Source organism: Camellia sinensis, chromosome 2 (assembly GCF_055761805.1).
Source record: "Camellia sinensis isolate YWXY chromosome 2, ASM5576180v1, whole genome shotgun sequence".
Taxonomy (NCBI): Eukaryota; Viridiplantae; Streptophyta; class Magnoliopsida; order Ericales; family Theaceae; genus Camellia; species Camellia sinensis.
In genome coordinates, this window is record NC_138962.1 from 36,207,416 (window position 1) to 36,228,077 (window position 20,662).

The 20,662-nt window shown below is 34.6% G+C and overlaps 2 protein-coding genes across 3 annotated transcripts; both read right to left on the reverse strand.

Moving 5' to 3' along the window:
• Nucleotides 1–1,937: 1,937 nt before the first annotated feature.
• On the reverse strand, nucleotides 1,938–11,872 carry LOC114322695 (vacuolar-sorting receptor 3). The gene is made up of 12 exons (XM_028270057.2): nucleotides 11,408–11,872; nucleotides 8,424–9,116; nucleotides 8,251–8,339; nucleotides 8,045–8,114; nucleotides 7,879–7,962; nucleotides 7,693–7,769; nucleotides 7,527–7,608; nucleotides 4,643–4,725; nucleotides 4,487–4,553; nucleotides 4,231–4,359; nucleotides 4,024–4,133; nucleotides 1,938–2,413 (listed from the first exon to the last, which is right to left on the reverse strand). Exons 1-12 carry the CDS (start codon nucleotides 11,712–11,714, stop codon nucleotides 2,315–2,317), a joined length of 1,890 nt encoding a protein of 629 aa, XP_028125858.2. The 5' UTR covers nucleotides 11,715–11,872; the 3' UTR covers nucleotides 1,938–2,314.
• Nucleotides 11,873–13,471: 1,599 nt separating this feature from the next.
• Nucleotides 13,472–17,024, reverse strand: LOC114322696 (protein CORTICAL MICROTUBULE DISORDERING 6). Of its 2 annotated transcripts, XM_028270059.2 has the most exons (5): nucleotides 16,762–17,024; nucleotides 15,511–16,369; nucleotides 14,882–15,133; nucleotides 14,673–14,764; nucleotides 13,472–14,541 (listed from the first exon to the last, which is right to left on the reverse strand). In XM_028270059.2, exons 2-5 carry the CDS (start codon nucleotides 16,339–16,341, stop codon nucleotides 13,746–13,748), a joined length of 1,971 nt encoding a protein of 656 aa, XP_028125860.2. In that variant the 5' UTR covers nucleotides 16,342–16,369; nucleotides 16,762–17,024; the 3' UTR covers nucleotides 13,472–13,745. The 2 variants fall into 2 exon arrangements, with proteins under 2 accessions (XP_028125860.2, XP_082770216.1); XM_082914090.1 differs by having other exon boundaries at nucleotides 15,511–17,010.
• Nucleotides 17,025–20,662: the final 3,638 nt, after the last annotated feature.

Sequence of the window (20,662 nt, forward strand, 5' to 3'; positions counted from 1 at the left end):
GAGAGAATATCCCCCATGTGCCTTGCACATGGGCTCTATCCTACATCATGAGGTGCCTATAAATAGCACCCACCCATAGCTTTACAGGGGATGGATTTTGGAGATTTTTAACTCTTGGGAAAGAACTAATTTCCCTTCTCCATTATCAACCTTGAGAGTGAAAGTGGGAGATCAATGGGAGAGCCTTGCCATTATTCTATTCTCTAGCCATTTTGCCTTCTTCTTCACCCAATCTCTTATCTCCATCATCTCCTTTGTTGTTGTGTTCCTAAGTTGAGATTATTGAAGAATCTAAGCCTCTCATCATATTCTAGAGAATTCGAAGTTGTTCTTCAAGGATCTTTGAAGATCTTCGAATTTTCTAACTCTTTTCTCGAACCCTCTCCTACAGGTTTAAATATATATATATATATATATATATGTATGCGCTCAATTTAATGAGGGTTTGAGAGAAACAGATTAAATACGGACAAAGTTTTCAAAGGCGAATGCGTACCTCGAGGCGTTTTACCCCTCATGAGGCGAGACGTAAGCCTCAGGGCGTTGAGGCATAAGCATTTCAAATTTCAAATTTTAAATTTTAATATTTAGTGAATAAATTAAATATTTTAAAATAGTAAAAAAATAAAAACAAAATTAAATATGAAAGTGTAAATATTTTTCGCTTGAATGCGTTGAACATTTTACTGCATAGAAGGAAGTTTTCCTTAACTGAAAGTGAAATTGATATTCTTAATTTCAGTGATTGAGCTTCTCACTTGACCATTATCTGTGTTTTTTCTTGATTGATCATTTACTTAATTTTTCTTGTAAAATATAGTTGCAAAAACGGATTCTTTTTATTTTTCTATATTTAAACAATCCAATAGACTAAGTTTAACAAAAGCCCAAGGCAACCTCTGCATGTGCATACTCCTCACATGTTTATACGCAAAAAGCGTACAAAGCGCACCTAAGGCGCATGTCTCAAACTATGATGCGCAAGCTTTTGGGGAGTAATGCTTAAAAATCAAAGTCTTGATGCGTTTTACCTTAGCCTCAAGGCGAGGCAAGCATCGAAACGAGCCTCAGGAAAGCCTTTTAAAACTTTGAATACAAATTTAACCTTTGCCACTATTCACACAAAATAGTCTAGAAATATTAATCAATCTGATAAATCGCATCCATTTCTCTAGGACTCGACTCAATTTTACCTGACTCAAAAGTTTAAATTCCAATTGCTTAGGGATAACATGATCCATTCTCTCTAATTAGAGTCAAAAGTGGCATCTTCAACCAAATTGTGTGTTATTTTTCACCATCTCAACTCATGTCCTTTAATTTTCCTCGTCTTTTTCAGATCATGAACTCTTCCTACTTCAATTTTCCTTGTATCTTTTTGGAATCATCAACCTAGACTATGGATAAGAAAAAGTACAGTAAAAGAGTTGAAAAAAGGACAGAACAGTGAAAGTCAGATGAGCAAGGTTAAAGTAAACCGCTAAGTGACTCGTGAAAAATCCTATTTGAGTACGAAGTCAACTTGCATTAGTTTCATACTCGCAATTTCTTACTTCATGAAATAAATTTAGATTCCGCACCCTCCACCGCTTTCTATCAAGAAGCACAACTTTTGATTTTGAGATCTTTTGTCCAATCTCCCATGTCAATGTCATCTTGTCTCAAACACCACATCTCTACTACAAAATCATAGTCAAAGAGACTCATCGTGTTGTGGTTTAGAGCAAGGAGATACAAATAAATAAATACAGTGTAATGTCAGCTCCATTAAATTAGGTATACACCTTTAAAAGTCTGTATTTCCATGAGTGATACTTCATAGAAGTCCCACATTCATGCACACCATTTGGTCAACAAATTGTTAGTTAAATCCAAACTCTTGATCAACCCAAAACTACAAACAGTACAATAGAATCGTCCAACACCACAGCACCATGGACAACTGAAAGTTGTTTAAGTATATATACATACAAATTTTGTCCAATGTGCAAATAAAAATGTTAATTGTACTTACATCAACAAATAAGCAATCGTAACAGTAGACAATTTATGGAGTTTCAATTTTAAAATAAAAATAATAAAAAAGAAAGAAGATTTTTTCACTATAGCCTGGTCCTACTTGATCTCCTCCAAATCCAGATCCTATTTCAATTCAACATGTAACATTCCAAATAAACATTGGTACAAGTTCAGATCTTGCACATATTTTACAGAGACATTTTAGATCTACCCACAAACTTTGGATCAATGTGATGGCGTAGGACTTCTAGCATCGGCCCCAAATTCTTGGGAAAATAATGATAATGTGTTCTTTCTATGCTCGATCCTGACTGACATGATTTGGAACCTCTCCTTGGCTGTCCAAAGGCATGTACTGTGACATTATAGCCCTGATCTCTGTATCCATGTATGACTGCAAAAACAGACAGAAAATAAAAATCCCAGTTCAAAATTCTCAGAAATTACAGAGCTACAAGTTCATTAATCAAAGTCATTTTGAGTCAATCAATCAACTAGTTAATTCCATTAATCAAAGTCCTAGACAATTGATGTAAAATAAATGCTTCCACAAACTTCTTTGTAGATGACATTATAGCCTAACAACATGTAAATTTCCTTACAGAAATACAGGTTTGCTTGCTTGAGAATAAGGCTGCAAATGATCCGAGTTGTTCATGAACAAGCTCGGCTCGGCTCGTTTAGTAAACGAGCCGAGCTCAGGCTCGAATATTAGGCTCGTTTAGTAAACGAGCCGAGCTCGAGCTCACATAAGCTCGGCTCGTTTATATTTATTTAAATTATATAATAAATATATTATTTATGTATTAAATAATATATATAAATATATATAAATAATAATATAAATACATTATTTATATATTAAATAATATAAATAATATTTTTAAAAAAATTATCGAGCCGAGCCGAGCCGGGCCGGGCTCGAGTTTCATTAATATTAATGAGCCAAGCCCAGCTCGAACCCAGTTCCTTATGAAGCCGAGCTCGAGCTCAGCAAAGCTCGGCTCGACTCAGCTCAGCTTAGCTCAGCTTGGCTTGGTTCGTTTGCAGCCCTACTTGTGATGATTACATAAGCTACATTTAGATTAGCAATTGGTTGAGATGAGATCAGAAATTTTAAGTACTTAGGTTTCATGAAGATAGGATGATACATTCTTCAAAGCTATTTCTTAGGCCAAAAGAACTACTCATTTTAACATTGTATCCAAACATGCCCTAGTACTTTATTTCACTTCCATCCTTCTTTTTTTTTTCTGATAAATATTTCACTTCATCGTATTTTGTTGGTAAATTGAACTTACATCCCTTAAAATTTGGCAAAATAAAAGCCCCACAAGTTCAGCATAATTACATTGAGCTCCCGTAAAGTTTTAATTCACGTAACATTTAACCACCCCTTTTTCATCAACAATTCATTAGTCGTATGGATTAAAAAATGTTGTCATCGTTTCTTTGACACTGAAATGTATATTTTGCCCTTGCTTTTCCCTACATCTACACACCATCTGCACTATTTTGGGACATATTAACCTTACTAAAAGGGAGGTTCTTGGTGCAATTATGCTAAACTTGTGGGGCTTATCGTATTTTTTCTTAAACTCAGGGGTGGTCAATGCAATTTTCCCTATTTTGTTTTATTGTTTTGACCCCTACACAACTAGAGGACTTAGCATGAGAGGCCGAATACCAACTAGGGGACCTAAGGTTTTGCTAGAAGCTAAAAAAAAACAACACCCAATTGATACACATTAATGTGTGTTTGGGAGGAGAAAGATGGAGTATACACCTAAACTTTGACATAATGCACAAAGTGGTGACTCCAAGACTTGAACTCAAAACCTCAAGGTTATTAGGTCAAGTCTTAACTATTGAACCAATGGTCACCCCTTTGCTAGAAGCTACTAAGGGCAAAATCCAATCCAGCCCTTCCACTGAAGTTTTGAAGTTCAAACACTTACTACGACGGCAATATTGGTCTGCAGTAATCCATTGCACCAAACTTACCCTCAATCTATATTTGTACACCATATATGCTCCGCCAGCAGCCATAGACAAACCTATCAAAATGACCCAAACAGCTGCCCATGAAGATCTCACTTCGGTTGCCCTTTTACCTGCAGATGACCCCATTTGGAGAACGTCAAAACAAGCAACACGTGTGCAAGTCCAAACACATGAATAAAGCTACAAAACTCGAGTTGAGAAACTCACTTATGCAAGTATCATGGTCCCTCATATACAGGAGGTCTCCACTGCAAGTGCATTCGTAGCTACCCCAGGTGTCCTTGCAGGTGCATTCGGGGCACTGGCATGCTTTCTTCTCTTTGCATTCATCAATGTCTGTGCAGCAAGAACAGATGTGCAAGAATATCATTATAGGCTCGAATTGAAGCTCTAATTTGAGCAAGAACATAATTTTCATAGATGGCCCAACAGCATGCCAAGCTGATCATGCAAGCTCTCTCACCTTCACAACTTTTGACACCATCACCTTTGAACCCTGGAGGGCACGCGCATTTGCTGTCCCCAATATCCTGTTGAACACAAAGCTTAGAATCAGCATCTCAATCTATATGCGGCAGACATAATTAACACAAAATGAAACTATGAAACGATCACCAACCAAGCAAGCAGAGTAGGTGCGTCCATCTCGGGTTTCATGCCAACAACCTCCGTTATTGATCTTGCAATGCCCTACCCCACTTGCTGTAAATGAAAATGACAAACGGTTATTATATAATTATTACATGCTTAAACTTTTAACACCAAAACACTTATAAAATTTGATAATAAACATAGAATACTGACATTTTCAATACTATTAAGTATGAAATATGTCTGCATGTGATTTCCGAACACTATCAAAACTTACATTCAGACCTTAAATCCAAAAAAACATACGGCTTCTCAGGAAATCAAGAACACAGCTCAATGTTCAATTTATGGGTCCTTTTTAAGCAGCACAAGATACACCAGAAGATAAGCCACAAGTGCTGCAGAGACCAGTGAATGACGTCGGATGATTCTCAAATACTTAATTTGGAAACCTCAAGCATTTTATTCCATATCATTTCCACTATGAGACTAAAATTGTAAATCAGATGGTAAAGGTTTCCATAAATAAAACGGAAATTCAGATGTTTTAGACAGAATCTTCAAATCATTTTCCACTATGTATGGCCCCTCACATGCAACCACCTCTTGCATGTGGAAGGACAGTTAACAAACAAATTTAACGGAATACAATGCACAAACATATAAGGAATGGGGACACAAATAGGGAGGAAACACATACGACAAGACTTGAACCAAAAACCTCTCAAAACCAAAACCATTAACCATGTTAGAACAGAAATGCCTCAAATGCTGAAGCCATTAGAAATGGAACCAACAATGTAATATAAAGTTCTCAGGAAAGTCTCCCCTCTATATATCCTGTTACTTATAAAAGCAAGATTACAGTTTTCAAACCCAAAGGAGAAATATCGCTGTTCCAACAAAACTGGAATGCCATGAAGAAGCAAGAGAACAGAATGCTAGCATAATCACCAATACAGAAAAATGACCAAATAAGTAATAAGGGACAAATAATGATGCAACTTTACAGAAGTTTTGGTTCGTTTGAATCAAAAGATTATTTATGGGTATGTTAACAGAAAACACTAATACTCTAGCGAATTACGTATTGGTACGCACGATCCAAAATATGGTAACTTCCTTTCCAAAATGGTAAATTTAGCAATCTAAAATGATCCCAAAAGTTTTTCCAATAAATTTCCTTAAATGTTTCCTTGGGAGGAAAAAATCAAATATAATGAATTAAAATCTAAAGTAAGTTAAGTTTTGACAAGACAAAACATAAAAAATGGATCATAATACTCATAGAAATGTTTTGCTACATGAAAAGGAAAGACTAAATTTTATTAGATGCTTAATAGTTAAAAGAAAATTCCTCTAAAAGTACCTTAAATTCCCAAGTATATTATATATACAAGTCTACCCCTATCGTATCACATTTTAGAGCATGTGGCGTACCACGTTCCAATTCCCATTGCCCATACTGGAACGATCCACGTTCCAGGTAACATAGTTACAACTCTAGGTTAAACTTCAGTTGCTCGGGAATGATTTCAATTTTTAAACCCTCAAGAGCTGCGACTACTCTAAGAATCAGATATCACCAGCAGTTTACACTGTGCAGAACTTAGAAGTTGGAATGCGAATTCAACCCTAAGATGAGGTTCCAACTTCCACTTTAACTTCAGTCCCCCCTGAAATTATTTTGATTAATGGACCCTTAAAAGTTGTGGCTACTCTAAGAAATTGAGGGACGGTTGTGTGTTGTCAGGGACATGCCAACACAAAAAATTCCAACAAAGTCAGACATGGACACGCCACAAATAAATTTATCTTGATATTATATTATATAATTATATATGTGCATAATATATAAAAAATAAATAATCACTTTATACTAAGCAAATCTTGTACCTAATTCTCTTGCACGAAATTTTAGACTATTTGACTATAGTAGTTAAAAATAAGACAAAATATAGTGTACATGTATAATTACGACACTTCCCTTATCCTCCTAAGCCATATGCTAATACATTTACGTATCCTTTTTATTTTTTATTTAATTTTATGTGAAACTTCCATAGGATTATTCTTAAGAATTATACATTTTTAAGGGGGTATAAGATACTACTTATGTCAAATTCTCAAACTTTGACATCATACATTAGCAAATATCCAATAAATGTCAGAAAGACCCAAACTCAGAAAGACCTTAACCCACTTCAACTTATTAGAGCAATTGAACATCTTGATTTCATGTTTATTTTTTAGTAATAGACATGAAGTGACAGGGATGTCACAAAATGAGTGTGTCCGAAATTAAGATTTTTATTTTTAATTATAGACAAGGAAAAATGAGTATCGGACACATGTCCGAGAGTATCCGACACATGTCCGCATGGACATGTCACCGTCTTAGAAGTGTCCATGCTTCTTAGTGTACATATATATCCATTATCCATGTTTATGTTGCTTTTGCTGTCATTCTATTTTCCAACAATATTGATGGGATTCTATGAGAGTGTTTTAGAACTTTCAAGCCTTACTAATATAGACAAAATAGAAATTTCAAGTCTTACTAATATAGACAAAATAGAAATTTCAAGCTTTAGGTATTTTACAAGAATTCACAAATGTCGATTCCATCTCTTTGGATCCTAAGCTAAAACATTCAGGCAACCACAGCCTTAGGATAAAACACCAATTAGTCCATTCTATATTTGTAATTAGCTAGGCCCCATTTAACTTATCTAAATGTGGTCATATCAAAAAGCTAACAGACATTTTTCCATATGTTTACACGATAATGTTGTGTCCATACATAAGCATTCATTAACATTTGCCAGATCCACTAGTTCCAACACTATTCTTAGCACTTGAACAGATTGGTTGGTTTTCAAACAAACAAAGAGATCAAACCTATCGTTTACCTTGACAGTTACTGTAACCATCTCCCTTGAACTGCACACCATCTACCAGGGGGCATTCACAAACTCTCCCACGAAATGTATCCTGAGTATATAAATGTAACAGTAAGTAACTACGAACACCTAGACAAATGTAAAATCTAAACAGTTGTAAGTCATGAAAAGGTACCTTGCATGCAGTTATGTTAGCTGCTTTATCTTGCCAGCAGCCACCATTATTATCCAAGCACTCATTTGTCTCCACATCTGCAATAAAGAAAATATCCCTTTAAAAACTCATCTTGTGAGTGAAAAACAAATCATTCATGACAGTATAATATCAATATTTGGCTCAAAAAAGAAATTAGGAATTTACCAGCACTCAAACAAACAGCCGGCTCAGTAGTTTCCTCAAAACCCGCACAAATGGCCTTCAAAACAGCACTTTTCTCCAACTTCCCTGAAATAATATAATTGGTAACAAAAAGAAGAAGAAAGAAGACTACCTTTCTAATCAAAGGGACACAAGCACACGGACAGACCTCTGTATTGTCGATTATTGACAACAAGGGTAGGCAATATTGTTACATCACCTCGTGATCCTTTTCCAACCTACAACAAATTATACTTGTTAAACAGTTATATGACTGAAATTGTAAAAAAAAAATTTAAGGATTGTTTATAAAGAGAAGTTGCAAAGGCACTACACATGTTCAACAACACTACTACATAAAGAAGAAATTCATACTTGAGCATCTTGCTCCTCTTTCAAAACGGGATTGTCAGAATCGGCATGTGGGTCTCCCATGCACTTCTCGATCTTTTTAAGATCAAGTCCTGTAAGCATGAAAATTATAATACAATTCATCCAAGCTCACTGGAATAATTAAAAGTCAGAGGATGCAATGATAAGTTATTCACCTAGAGATCTTATCACATCCTCAGCACATTCCTTGTTGTATTTGTTCTCCTTCATGGGACATCTAATTTGAAAATCAGTCACGTAGTCCCACCAGACCCAGGGCTTTTTAGTCTCATTTGCCACTCTAAACAAACAAAGCTGCCTTAAGTTTTCAAGAACCACATTTTTCCCTTCATAACCTCTGCTAAAATCCTGTTCAGGATCAGGAGCACAATATCTTCCATGATTGATACATTGGGACTGGCACTGTTTGCTTACTGTGAATGCCTGAGGACAGTACCAAGTTATATAATGAGGTCTGAATTGAGTATAGCCACCTTTCTCAAGAATCTGAGCTGGACCCTTAAAATCTTTCACAAATTCTATCAACATATCACATTTAAACCCACACTCATCGTTGCTGTTGGTCCACAACTCATACTCTACCCGATCATCTGGGTGCGGAACAGCTTCTCTCCAATCAAGATTCACATTTACCATTTCCCCACCACTGAGTTCTTTCTTTAATTTTTCAGCAAAACTTTTCTCAATCAGTGCAGATGGTATTGTGATGTTTTCGATATATTTTGCAGATGCAATATCCTCCGCAGGCGTGTCCATGGTTATCAACGCTTCATCAAGATCATCAGCTACAAGCACTGCAGAAGCACCAGCACTTTGGGCATTCCAGACCTTCAAAGCAAAAAAGCAATCTGAAAAAGAAAAAAAAAATTTAAGCACAAAATTCATTACTAGCCCACTCGATCAAATTAATATACAACCAGATGAAGAAAAACAAATCTAGGTTTATGCACTATTCATTGAAATACAAAAAGGTTCAGACATGTCCCATAAACCAACACATCCAGGTCCATCATACTCTCATGTCCCATAAAGCAATGCTGTGTATTTTACCAGACAAAAACAATCACAAAATAATTAAAATTAAGAAGTTCCAACTGTTAGTCCAACCAGGTTGATAAAATATTCCCCCTTTGTGCACCCAATGCTAGTGGGTTGGTCAGAGTAAATGTATATGATCGGAGGTTAGATGGTAATGACAGTTTGCAATCTTATTTTGTTTTCCCTGTGGATTGTCAGTGCGAATTAGTGTATTATGGGAATGGTTATTGTTCCATTAACGAAAAACAGGTGCCATGGATGGTGAAGTATCGACTCGAAGATTTGAATATTAAAAAGGGAGTAACATATTGTAAAATGAAGGGATATTTGAAGTATTCTACAAGTGAAATGCTAAAAGATTCGTAGTTGAGGGCCCATCTATTGTTGTCTTATCTAAAAAATATACGAAGGCGAATGTTGATGTTTGGCATTGTGCTCCAAATACCCCAAACATAGAAAACAAGAATGAGATAAACTAAATCAACCAAAGAAGACATAAGGGTACCTTCACAACTAGGGCTGCAAATGAACCGAGCTGTTCATGAACAAGCTTGGCTCGGCTCGGCTCGGCTCGTTAAGGGCTCGGCCGAGCTCGAGCTCGAATATTAGGCTCGTTTAGTAAACGAGCCGAGCTCGAGCTCGAGCTCGAACTCGAACTCGCATAAGCTCGGCTCGTTTAGCTTGGCTCGTTTATCTTTATTTAAATTATATAATAAATATATTATTTATATATTAAATAATATAAATAATATTTTTTATTTGAATATTTATATTTAAATAATATAAATAATATTAAAAAAATTATCAAGCCAAGCCAAGCCGAGCTCGAGTTTCATTAAAATTAACGAGCCGAGCCAAGCCGAGCTCCTTATCGAGCCGAGCTCGAGCTTAATAAACGAGCTCGATAAGTAAACGAGCTCGATAAGTAAACGAGCCGAGCTCGAGCTCAGCAAGGCTCGGCTCGGCGCGGCTCGGTTCGTTTGCAGCCCTATTCACAACCAAACAATTTACCACTCCACCACCATTAAAATCAGCACAAGGTAGCAAAATTAACCAAAATTAGAAAAAGGGTACCACCACAATCACGAAAAGGGTACCTCAAAAAGTACAAATAAGTCTCCCAAAGCTAAAGAACCAGAAAAAACAATCAAATTACTCAAATTAATGAAAAGGGTACCAAAGAAGACATAAGGATACCTACACAACCAAGCAATTCAACCCTCCAATGTCATTAAAATCAGCACAAAGCAGCTAAATTGACCAAAATTATAAAAAAGTACCACCACAATCAATCAATTAACTTCAAACATCAAAAGAAAGAGCAAAGAACACCTATGATCCATAAAAATCGACAAAAGGGTACCTCAAGAAGTACCAAATTAGTCTCCCAGAGCAAGAGAAACAGCAAAAACAAGTGAATTACACAGATTAATGAAATGGGTATCCACGAATTAACCAAAAAATCAAATTAAACCCCAAACACAAAAAAACAAGAGCAAAACCAACCAAAGAAGACATAAGGGTACCTTCACAACCAAGCAAGTAAATTCTCCAACATCATTTCAACCAGCACAAAACAGCCAAATTAACCAAAATTAAAAAAAGGGTACCACTACAAATCAATCAATTAACATCAAACATCAATATAAAAAGCAAAGAACAGCTATGATCAATAAAAATCAACAAAAGGGGACCTCAAAAAGTATCAAATTCAAATTAGATACCCAGATCAAGACAAACAGAAAAACAAGCGAATTAGTCAAATTAATGAAAAGGGTACCTCCACGAATTAACCAAAAATCAAATTAAACCCCAAACAACAACAACAACAACAACAAAAAACAAAACAAAATCAACTAAAGAATACACAAGGGTATCATCACAACCAATCAATTCAATTCTCCAACATCATTAAAACCAGCACAAAGCAGCCAAATTAACCAAAATTAAAATAAGGGTACCACTACAAATCAATCAATTAACTTCAAATTGGAGAGAACAAAAAAAAAAGGACCTGAAAAAGTATCAAATTAGACTCCCAGATCAAGACAAACAGCAAAAAACAAGCGAATTACACAAATTAACAAAAAAAGGTTACTACCTCCACGATCGACCAAAACGAAAGTGGGCAAAGCACCAGTCTTTGACTTAAAGGAGATCCCAAAATCTTCAAAACTGCGACAACCTTTGTGGTTCTCCTTGGGGAAGATCACTGTACCAGCCATGGTGCCACCGTACTTGGGAATACCGAAGTTTCCGATGGCACTGTCGTAATTTCCCTTGACGCTGTCTGGTGATGTCACTGTCAAGCTATTCTTCTCCACCACGAACCGAGCCATTGTTGATGGACACAGATTGATCAAAAGAAACCCTACAAACAATGAAGGTACTGACCTTTCAAGCCCCATTCTTTCGATTACTTAGCAGAGGAGAGAGAGAAGATGATTCGGTTTTCAGTTTATATGAAGCGTTCTTGAGAGAGAGTGAATTGAACGCACAAATAATAGTAAAAGCTTTCTCTCACTATCAGGGTTTTGAAAACAGTCAAACAACTTTATTTTATTTTATTTTAATCAAATTTTTAAGTTTTTTATTTCACCTAATTTTGGATTTATTTAAAAAATAAAAATCTTTATAAAGAAATCTATAAACAAATTATTAAATAGGAAAAACATAAAAATTACAACAACAAAAAATAGCGTTTATGCATTTTTTTTGTATTTAGTGAAAAAAACTTAAATTTTTTACAAATATTTTTGTTTTTTAAGTGTATTGAGATTAGATGTATTTAAGGAGTTTAAAAAAAAATGTTAAAGAAAAAAATCTTAATTTAAAAGCAAAAAACTTATCTACAATACGCAATTTTTTTATGACTTTATTAATTTTTTTTATTGTGAAAAAAAAAATTAGCAGTGATAATCAAGATAGGCATCATGAGACACTTTAAGAAAATTGCATTTTCACTAAATTAATTACTAAATTAATTCCTTAATTTTAATTAAATAGAGTGAGGTTGAACCAAATTTCCGTTTTTTACACTCATTCAATTAGCAGCTTTAAGCCTTGTATTGCAATAATTTTGTTTAATTTTTCCATCTTGGCTTGTTTTTTGGCTTTATCTACATTATTCAGACAATAACATTTTTTTAATTTATTATATACTTTTAATCTATAAAAATGGAAGTCCTACAAATCAACTTAAAAATCAATAAAATTCAATTAAGTATAAGAAAAGAGTGTTATCTGTGTCTTACATTTTGATACTATCTGATTGAATTTTGGTTATACAATTATCATATAATGCTAAATCAGCTAATAGATTGTGTGTTTGAATTAGTGAGAAGATTAAATCTAAAAATAGAGAGTTTCTTGAGTAATTACATAAGATCAATCTCATGGATAATTGTTCAATAGTCTGCAATATCGTATTTGTAGTTATATATTGTTGAATGATCAATTTGATATATTTTTCATGAAAAGTAATTTGATTAGTAGCTTCAAAGTACCAACTCAACACGTTAACATGGTACTCTTGAATCAATAAGAGCAATAGTTATGGAATAGATGAAGTCGATTTGACTCACCTTGATAGTTAGATGAGAGATAAGATTAGTTTCATTCATCTCATTTAGCACAATCTCATTGATTAGAAGCACTGTTATCTTTGTTTGAAGTGGACCACTTCTTTTTTTTTTCCTCTTTTTTTGTCTTGCTTCTGTATACGTTAATTTGTTTATGTTCTAAATTCATTGTTTGTAGGTGATTGCTCACATTTAGAGTGGATCAATTTCTAATTAGTGGTTTTGTGATTTGTAACTTTCAAAACCACATCACTATGTAGTAAAAGACAACTCACTTTGAAAGGATTACCAAGGATGCTAACTGTGGAGGAAAAAATACAATTGGGATATGCCCATGAACTAAAACAGTTCGGACTAGAAAAATGGCCTAATTAGTGAAACATAAAAGACAAAAAGTATAACTTTGTGCACACCATAAATTCACTAAGTTTTACCACAAATGGGCATAACACCATGCATTTCACTGAAAAAGTCATAATAACTTTCGTAGATTTTTTCCTAAAACAATCCTAGACAAGCTGCAAGCAGAAAGAATATTACCAAACAGCAAATGAATCAGCTGCATCTGTACAGGATAGGAAAAATTTTTGAAGATGAACAAATATGTATTCACACCTTATACATTTTGCATACAAACCTAAGAATTGTAATCAGATTTATTACTGATCACCTACTTATAGTATTGATTACCTACTATCATTGGCAATGCCTTATCTTACCCGATACCTATTACAGCTTGTTGGTGGCTCCCGATATCCTAGGTTCCCCCAAACATGGCCCTACTTTGAAGGGATTACTTGTCATTTAGAATAAAAATTTTAAAAAAAAAAATTTATTTTCTGTGACAATCTCCAATGCTCAATCTTGACCAGCTGCATTTATGTTTTCCAAAGCCATGGCAGTCCTCTCAACATGCTTCAGTAGGACCTTGTATATTTTGCTCCTCACCCTTCCGCAAGCTTCCATTTCATAATCCTCCAATGTGGGAGACCCCTCTTTGCTCCCATTAGTTTCACAACTGGTCTCTTTGTTGACAGCATCTAACCAGTCATTCACTCTCTTGATCTGATACATCATCCCAGCTATCTTGCTATCTGAATCTATTGAAGATGTTTTGCTCTCAACCTCGGCTAAAAATTTCTCAACATAACCCATAAATGATCTCCGGCTTTCATCCTGCAAAGCATTGGCCAAGTCAGCAGCTCTGCACAAAGTACTCCCCCGTGCCCACTCCAGCGGATTATCCTTTTCAGATGTCAATCCAACTGCAAACTCACAGTTCTTCCTCAGCTTCCTAACTATACATGCCATCTTAGGTTTGGTGACTTGACTAGCTGTGACTGACTTTTTCGCGGTGTTAGGACTCTCTGTTGTACTCGTGGATCTGAGAGAGGATAAGCATGGGGAAAGATCAAATGCCATAGCTGATTTGATCCATGAAGTTGCATTTTTCTTTCTTTCGACTGCTAGATTCAAGACTTCCTTGACTGAACCCATGCTGTTAATGTCTGTATCTGACGTTTTAAGTGGACTAATATTTGTTAGTGACTGAACTATTTGTCTGGTTTGAGCCAAGTCATCTTGGAGATCGAAAAACTTATCAATGAATGGTTGCGGATCATCCCCTTTATATGACTGGAACTCTGAATATGTGCTGGAAAAACGAGGGGAAAAATGGGTTAGCAATGATAGGTGGAACCTGAATTACCCACAGTTTCATAACTTTTTTGTGTTCATTAACCTAAGACTAGCATATTTGCTAAGCAATGAATTTGTTAAAACCACCTTAGGCATTTGATCAATTTCTCAGCAGCACAAGCCTCTTGCAAAGCCTCAACAGCAGCAAGCACAGCAACATCTTTGTTTCTTACCATATCCTACAATGCCAACAATAGAGGTTCATTGAACATAGCTTTCAATTTCAAAATAGATAGAAGGGTCAGGAAATGCAAGTAATACAAAGAAGAGTGTACATAAGCCTTTGTAGTTTGTACCTTGCCAAGCTTCGCTAAGCTTGAGGGGAGAGAGTCCCATGAAATTATACTCTCTGCCTCTTTCCTATCACTGACTGCGCAGCACATTGCTTCTGGATGTGAGGTCTCCTCACAGTTTATCTTTGGAGCAATGGTCTTGCTTCTGTTGGTACTTTTAAATGATTTTGTAGTTGAACCCATAACTCGTCTTCTTGTTGTAGAGGTAGAATTGTCATCAGAGCTGTCGTACCTCATGGAGCGAATGGGCGAAACCTGTCTATATAGAAAAAATAAGACTTAATTCTACCATTCAGGAACCAACATGCTAAAGTTCAATAGATAAACAACAAATTAATCTTCCCAACAAAGTACATATAAACCAAGCAAAAGCAATTGCCAACTTAGCAACCATCCCTAATGCGTTCTTTTTTAAGTTATGAACTGTGATTTCAGTTTTGATTCATAAAACATATCAAATCCAAAATTTTGTACAGAACATTTCTAATTTTTTGCATTTTTTTTACAGTAAGGGATTTTGCTCCTAAAATTTTGTCTAATTCCCAAATTCACCATACTTTTAAGACTAGAATTGAATTTTCCATAAGAGTGACACAATGGAGAAACAAAACAGAACTCTCAGAAACACTCACACAAGCACTGCGACTACGTGCCCTTGGTCTTGTTCCTTGCCTGGCAACTGAAGAGTCAAAAATTTTCTTAACATCCAAAAGTTCTGTTGAATTCCAGCTTCGTCTCTTTGATATCTGCGTGGATGACACACATGACTTTGGACTGTCAGAATCAGTAGTATCATTGTGGAAAGAACTTGGCTCAATTCTTTGGAATCCCCCCAAATCATCTGAACTTCTCTTATCATCATCACATCCTTTAGTGATGTAATTCAATCCCCTTCTCTGCTCACTTGAACGAGCTTTTGAAGCACTCAAAGAACGCAACATTCTACAATTCATTTTCTCCTCACCATCAGTACTCTTTTCCAATAAAGCCTCTGAATCCGATAACCCACGAGTCAGAGTCTTCTTCTCAAAAATAACACCCTTATCCTTTATTGACTCGGTATCAGATGCTTCAAGAAACTTGACCAAATTAGTGACAGGCAAGATATCTTCTGGAGTTCCGTCACAAGGACGTCGTCCTGGGACAGGCATTACACCTCTAAGCAATGGAACCGGGTAAGCAGCCTCCAACTTCTGCACATATATGAACTGCCCAAGTTGCAAAATGTTGCTCAAAATCATTTCATCTTGTTCGCGAGGCAGCGAGGCATACATGGCGTGAGACAAGTCTGAAACTTTCAAGTAAAACCCTTTATTAGGCCAAAAATCACCTTCTTCCAACACAGGAATTATGCTTCTAATTTGCAACAACACGGGTTTTCGAACATCTTCCAACCCCTTTTCATCATCTACATTCATGTCTTCAAGAAGTTTTGTGAGAACCCCAGACTTCAAAGAAGCCATTTTTCATTACACTGAGTGGCTACGAAACCTGAAAATTCAAACGAAACCCAAGAAAGACTGGATCAAATGCGCGAAAACACAAAATGGGTTGTGGATAAAACTATGGACAGAACCTTGAAAAACCATTTCACTTACAAAGAGACCCCCTAAAAAAATAATAATTGAGACATTGTACAAAACAACTGTGTAGGGAGTGGGTCTGAAAACTGAAACATTCAAATGAAACCCAAGAAAGATTGGATCAAATACGAAATGGGTTGTGGAGAAAACTATGGATAGAGTCTTCAAAATGCAAGAAAGATGGGTATATACAAGGAGTAAAATTCAGGGTTTGTATGTACAGTATGTGAGAGAGCAAAAAATTTATCAAATTGGAGATAAGGCGTTGCAAATTCTCAAAAGATAGGAGAAGGGTATTACCAGAATTGGGATGAGAGATCCGAAAGAAGAGCGATTGATGAGAATCGGTGGTTCTGAATCAAGTTGTGGAATCACACATCTGCGCTTTGTTGGGAGTTAGGGTTTTGAACCGACGAAATCGCCGTGCGAGGCGGGAAGGGGAAAGGAAAAGGAAAGGAAGAAGAAAAACCGTTATGCCCTGTTTGGGTATAAGGATTTAGAAAAGAAAAGAAGTCTTTCAATTCCATTAGTACATCTGCCGTGATTATTGCTAAAATAACAAATCTAGAAACGGATTATTGCACTTACACAAATAAAATGACTGTGCTTGGGCTTATTTTGGAAATTCACTATTTAGGTACTATTTGACATAAATTAAATAAGTATAACTTTTTTATTTTTTTACATATTTTTTCATAAAAAGTTAAAAAATATACTTATTTAAATCATTTTAAACAACTCTATAGTTTATTTTTTTTAGATTTTTATGAAAATATATATAAAAAAAATAGAAAGAAAAATTAAATTTTTTGTAATGACTTTTTGACTATTTTAACCAATTGCCAAAATAAGGTCCCATTTGGAAACATGTCTTTTTAGTAACTTTTTGATTTTTTAGTTAAAATATTATGCAAAAAAAAAAAAAAACTAACATGTTTACAATGACTTTTTGATTTTTTACAAAAAAAAAATGTACAAAAAGTTAGAAATAAAAGGGAATCTTTGACTTTTTAATTTATTAGCTTTTTTATTTTTTAATGACTTTTTAACTTTTAGACTAAAAAGATTACTTTCCAAACGAAGCCTAAGTCTTAAGTTCGTTAAAAGCTTAAAAGTAGTTTAAGAAGGCGTTTGAAAATTGATTTTAAAATTTTTTATACAAAAATATGTAGAAAGGTAAAGTGAATGATTTGATAATTCATAGGTGACGTTTGTTTACGAGCTTCAGTAATCAAATTGGATTACCATAGTTGTGGGCCCTACTCATAATATGTTTAGTGTTGAAATAGGAGGCCAGATTTGTAATCCCTTATTTTTTGTTTTAAAACCTAAGAGCATCCACAATGGATGTGTTAGTGATTGTGTTAGTGTCAGTGGCCAAATTTTAGCTAGCTACAGTAACGTTTGGATTTCACAATTGAAGTGTTAAGTAGTCTGTTAGTAGATTTTGTTAGTGTCAGTTGTTAACTTCTTTGTTAACTGTGGCTAGTGTTTTAGCTAGCGAGAGAGAGAAGGGAGAATGAGAGAGGGACGTGGGAAAGTGCTTTGGGATCGTCCGATCGGATGTCCGGCCGGTCATCCTTCCAACGTCCTGACCCTTCACCAAAAAAAAAAAAAAAAAAATTTGCCTTTGACCGGTTGACCCACTGGATGACCTACCCAATTCTGCTGTCTTCATCTATTGCGCCTTAACACATATTATTTATACTATTTTATTTATTATTTATATATATATATATACACTTAGCACACATCTTAACACACACCTTAACACATTTATTGCACCACCATTCACTCTCTAAAATTAACAAACTCTTGTCATACCTTAACACATATTTTTGGACTCTACTTTTATCATTTTTCGTCATATAACACATATTTTGACAAATAATTTTAACTATCCCATTGTGAATGCCCTTGGAATGACATAAATTCGAAGTAGAAGACAAATGATGAGTTAATAAAAAAATATTTAAAAAACATTTTGGCTCTCATCATTTGTGAAAATAAAATTTTTGCTACACTCCAAAATTTTCATCAAGGTCTCGTTTGTTTAGCAAATTAGGTTAAATGGAAGTAAGAGTATGGTAAAATTGAGTAAGGAGATTATTAGTGTGGTAGTATTAAGTTGAAGATATTAATTAGTTAGGACTAAATATGCAAATTACGTAAAAATCCTTTTTACATACAAGATATGTTTGTTGTTTTTGTAAGATGAGAGGCAAAATGGTCTTTTTACCCTCAATCCATGGGAGTGGAATGCTAATCTCACCCCTTCCATGAGAATACTAATCCCACCACCGGAGGGGATTGATAATCTCATAAGATTAGCAATCTCATATCACTTTTCCCTATAAACAAACATGTAATTGGTGGGTCCATGGATTATTATTTCAATTCCCTCTCTCAAACCTCAAATCAATTATGACCTAAATTTTTTATCAAAGACTCACATGACCGATTTGAATATTTGTTAAAAAAAAACTGATAAATTTTCTTTGAATTTCTAATTTACTTTAAAAAAAATCATAAAATTTACTTAATTGTTTTTGTAGGACCTTCTTTTTTTTTTTTTTTTTCAACAGTTTTGTAGGACCTATCTCAACCAAAAGCTAATAAGAAAAGAAAAGTCGCCAATTTGGAGCCATCTCCAAGAATATGCCTATTACCCACGAATTGGGATCCTCCCCTTGAGCCCCCTCCTTCATTTCCTCCTTGCAAGGGTCTTCGGGTCCACTTTGAGGCTCAGTTTTGATAATCTGAACCGTTCATATTTTTAGATTTATTCAGTATATTATACCTGTAAAAAATCAAGTTGATCGAATATCATAAAGTATGTGTTCGGAAAACTGTTTATTAAAAAATAGTTTGTAGTCCCAATTTTCTGAACGTATACTTTCTGATATCCGATCAACTTGATTTTTTACAGGTATAATATACTGAATAAATCTAAAAATATGAACGGTTCGGATTATCAAAACTGGGCTTCAAAGTGGACCCGAAGACCCCTGCAAGGAAGGAATGAAGGAGGGGGCTCAAGGAGGGAATCTGGACTCATTACCCACACCCCATCTCTCTTCTATTCTCCAACTAGTTCTCTTTGTAGGACCTATCTCAGCCAAAAGCTAATAAGAAAAGAAAACGTGTTGCAATTCTTGATGAATAGTGAATTCTCTTATTGATCTCTCTTTTGACCTTTTTATTGGTAACGGTGGAGATGCATTACAAGATAATTTAACAGTTCAGATTTAATTATTTACAAAAAAAATTAAAATAAATTGAAATAGTCAAATGTTGACTGTTAGATAATCTTAAAGTACATCTCTACCATTGTAAATAGAAAGTTAAAAAGAAAAACCAAAGAAAGAATCTTAACTCGATAAATAGTCTCCAATTAGACCCTATCTCGAAGAATATTCCTATTACCCACACCCCATTCATCTCTCTTCTATTCTCCAGCTAATGGTCAAGAAGATACAAACTTCCCATTTGAAAATTCAACAAAATCTTGTAATGGAATAGTAGCGACCACAAAAATTCAGACTAGCCATTTGAATGTTACATTTATCTCATTTTTCTATCATATTTTTGTATATTATTTGATGTGGTTTATTTATAATAATTTAATATTCAAATAATATTATAATAATCATATTTATATAATCATAGTTGTATGGATTGAATGAGTTCCACCATTTATATTTGTTACCAATACATTGATACATTTTATATGATAAACTAAAAGTTAGCTTTTAATTTTTAATCCATTATGGATCATATCACCTCTTACATTTTTTATTCACAAAAAAACAAAAAAGTTAAAAAGTCAACTTTCAACCAACTTTCCAAATCACCCCATAATATATAAACATGATCATTGTAGCATTATTCTTTAATATTAGTAACATTCATAAGAGGGTCAATATATTATCTATTTTTTTAGATGAATATGATAAATTGAGTATGTAAGATTATTGGATAGATATAATTTTTTGTGCAAATAATATACACTAAAATTTAACAAAATAAATAATTCAAATTATCAACAAAAAAAAAAAAAACTCCAGTTGAGCTCCACAAGTCTGAACAATACCTTATAGTCTAGATTATATACTTGAAGAGACCAGGTTCCCTTTGAAATGTTACTAATGCATTGATAGAAAGGTGGAATGGAATCTAGTGTTATTTGTCTCAAATGTGG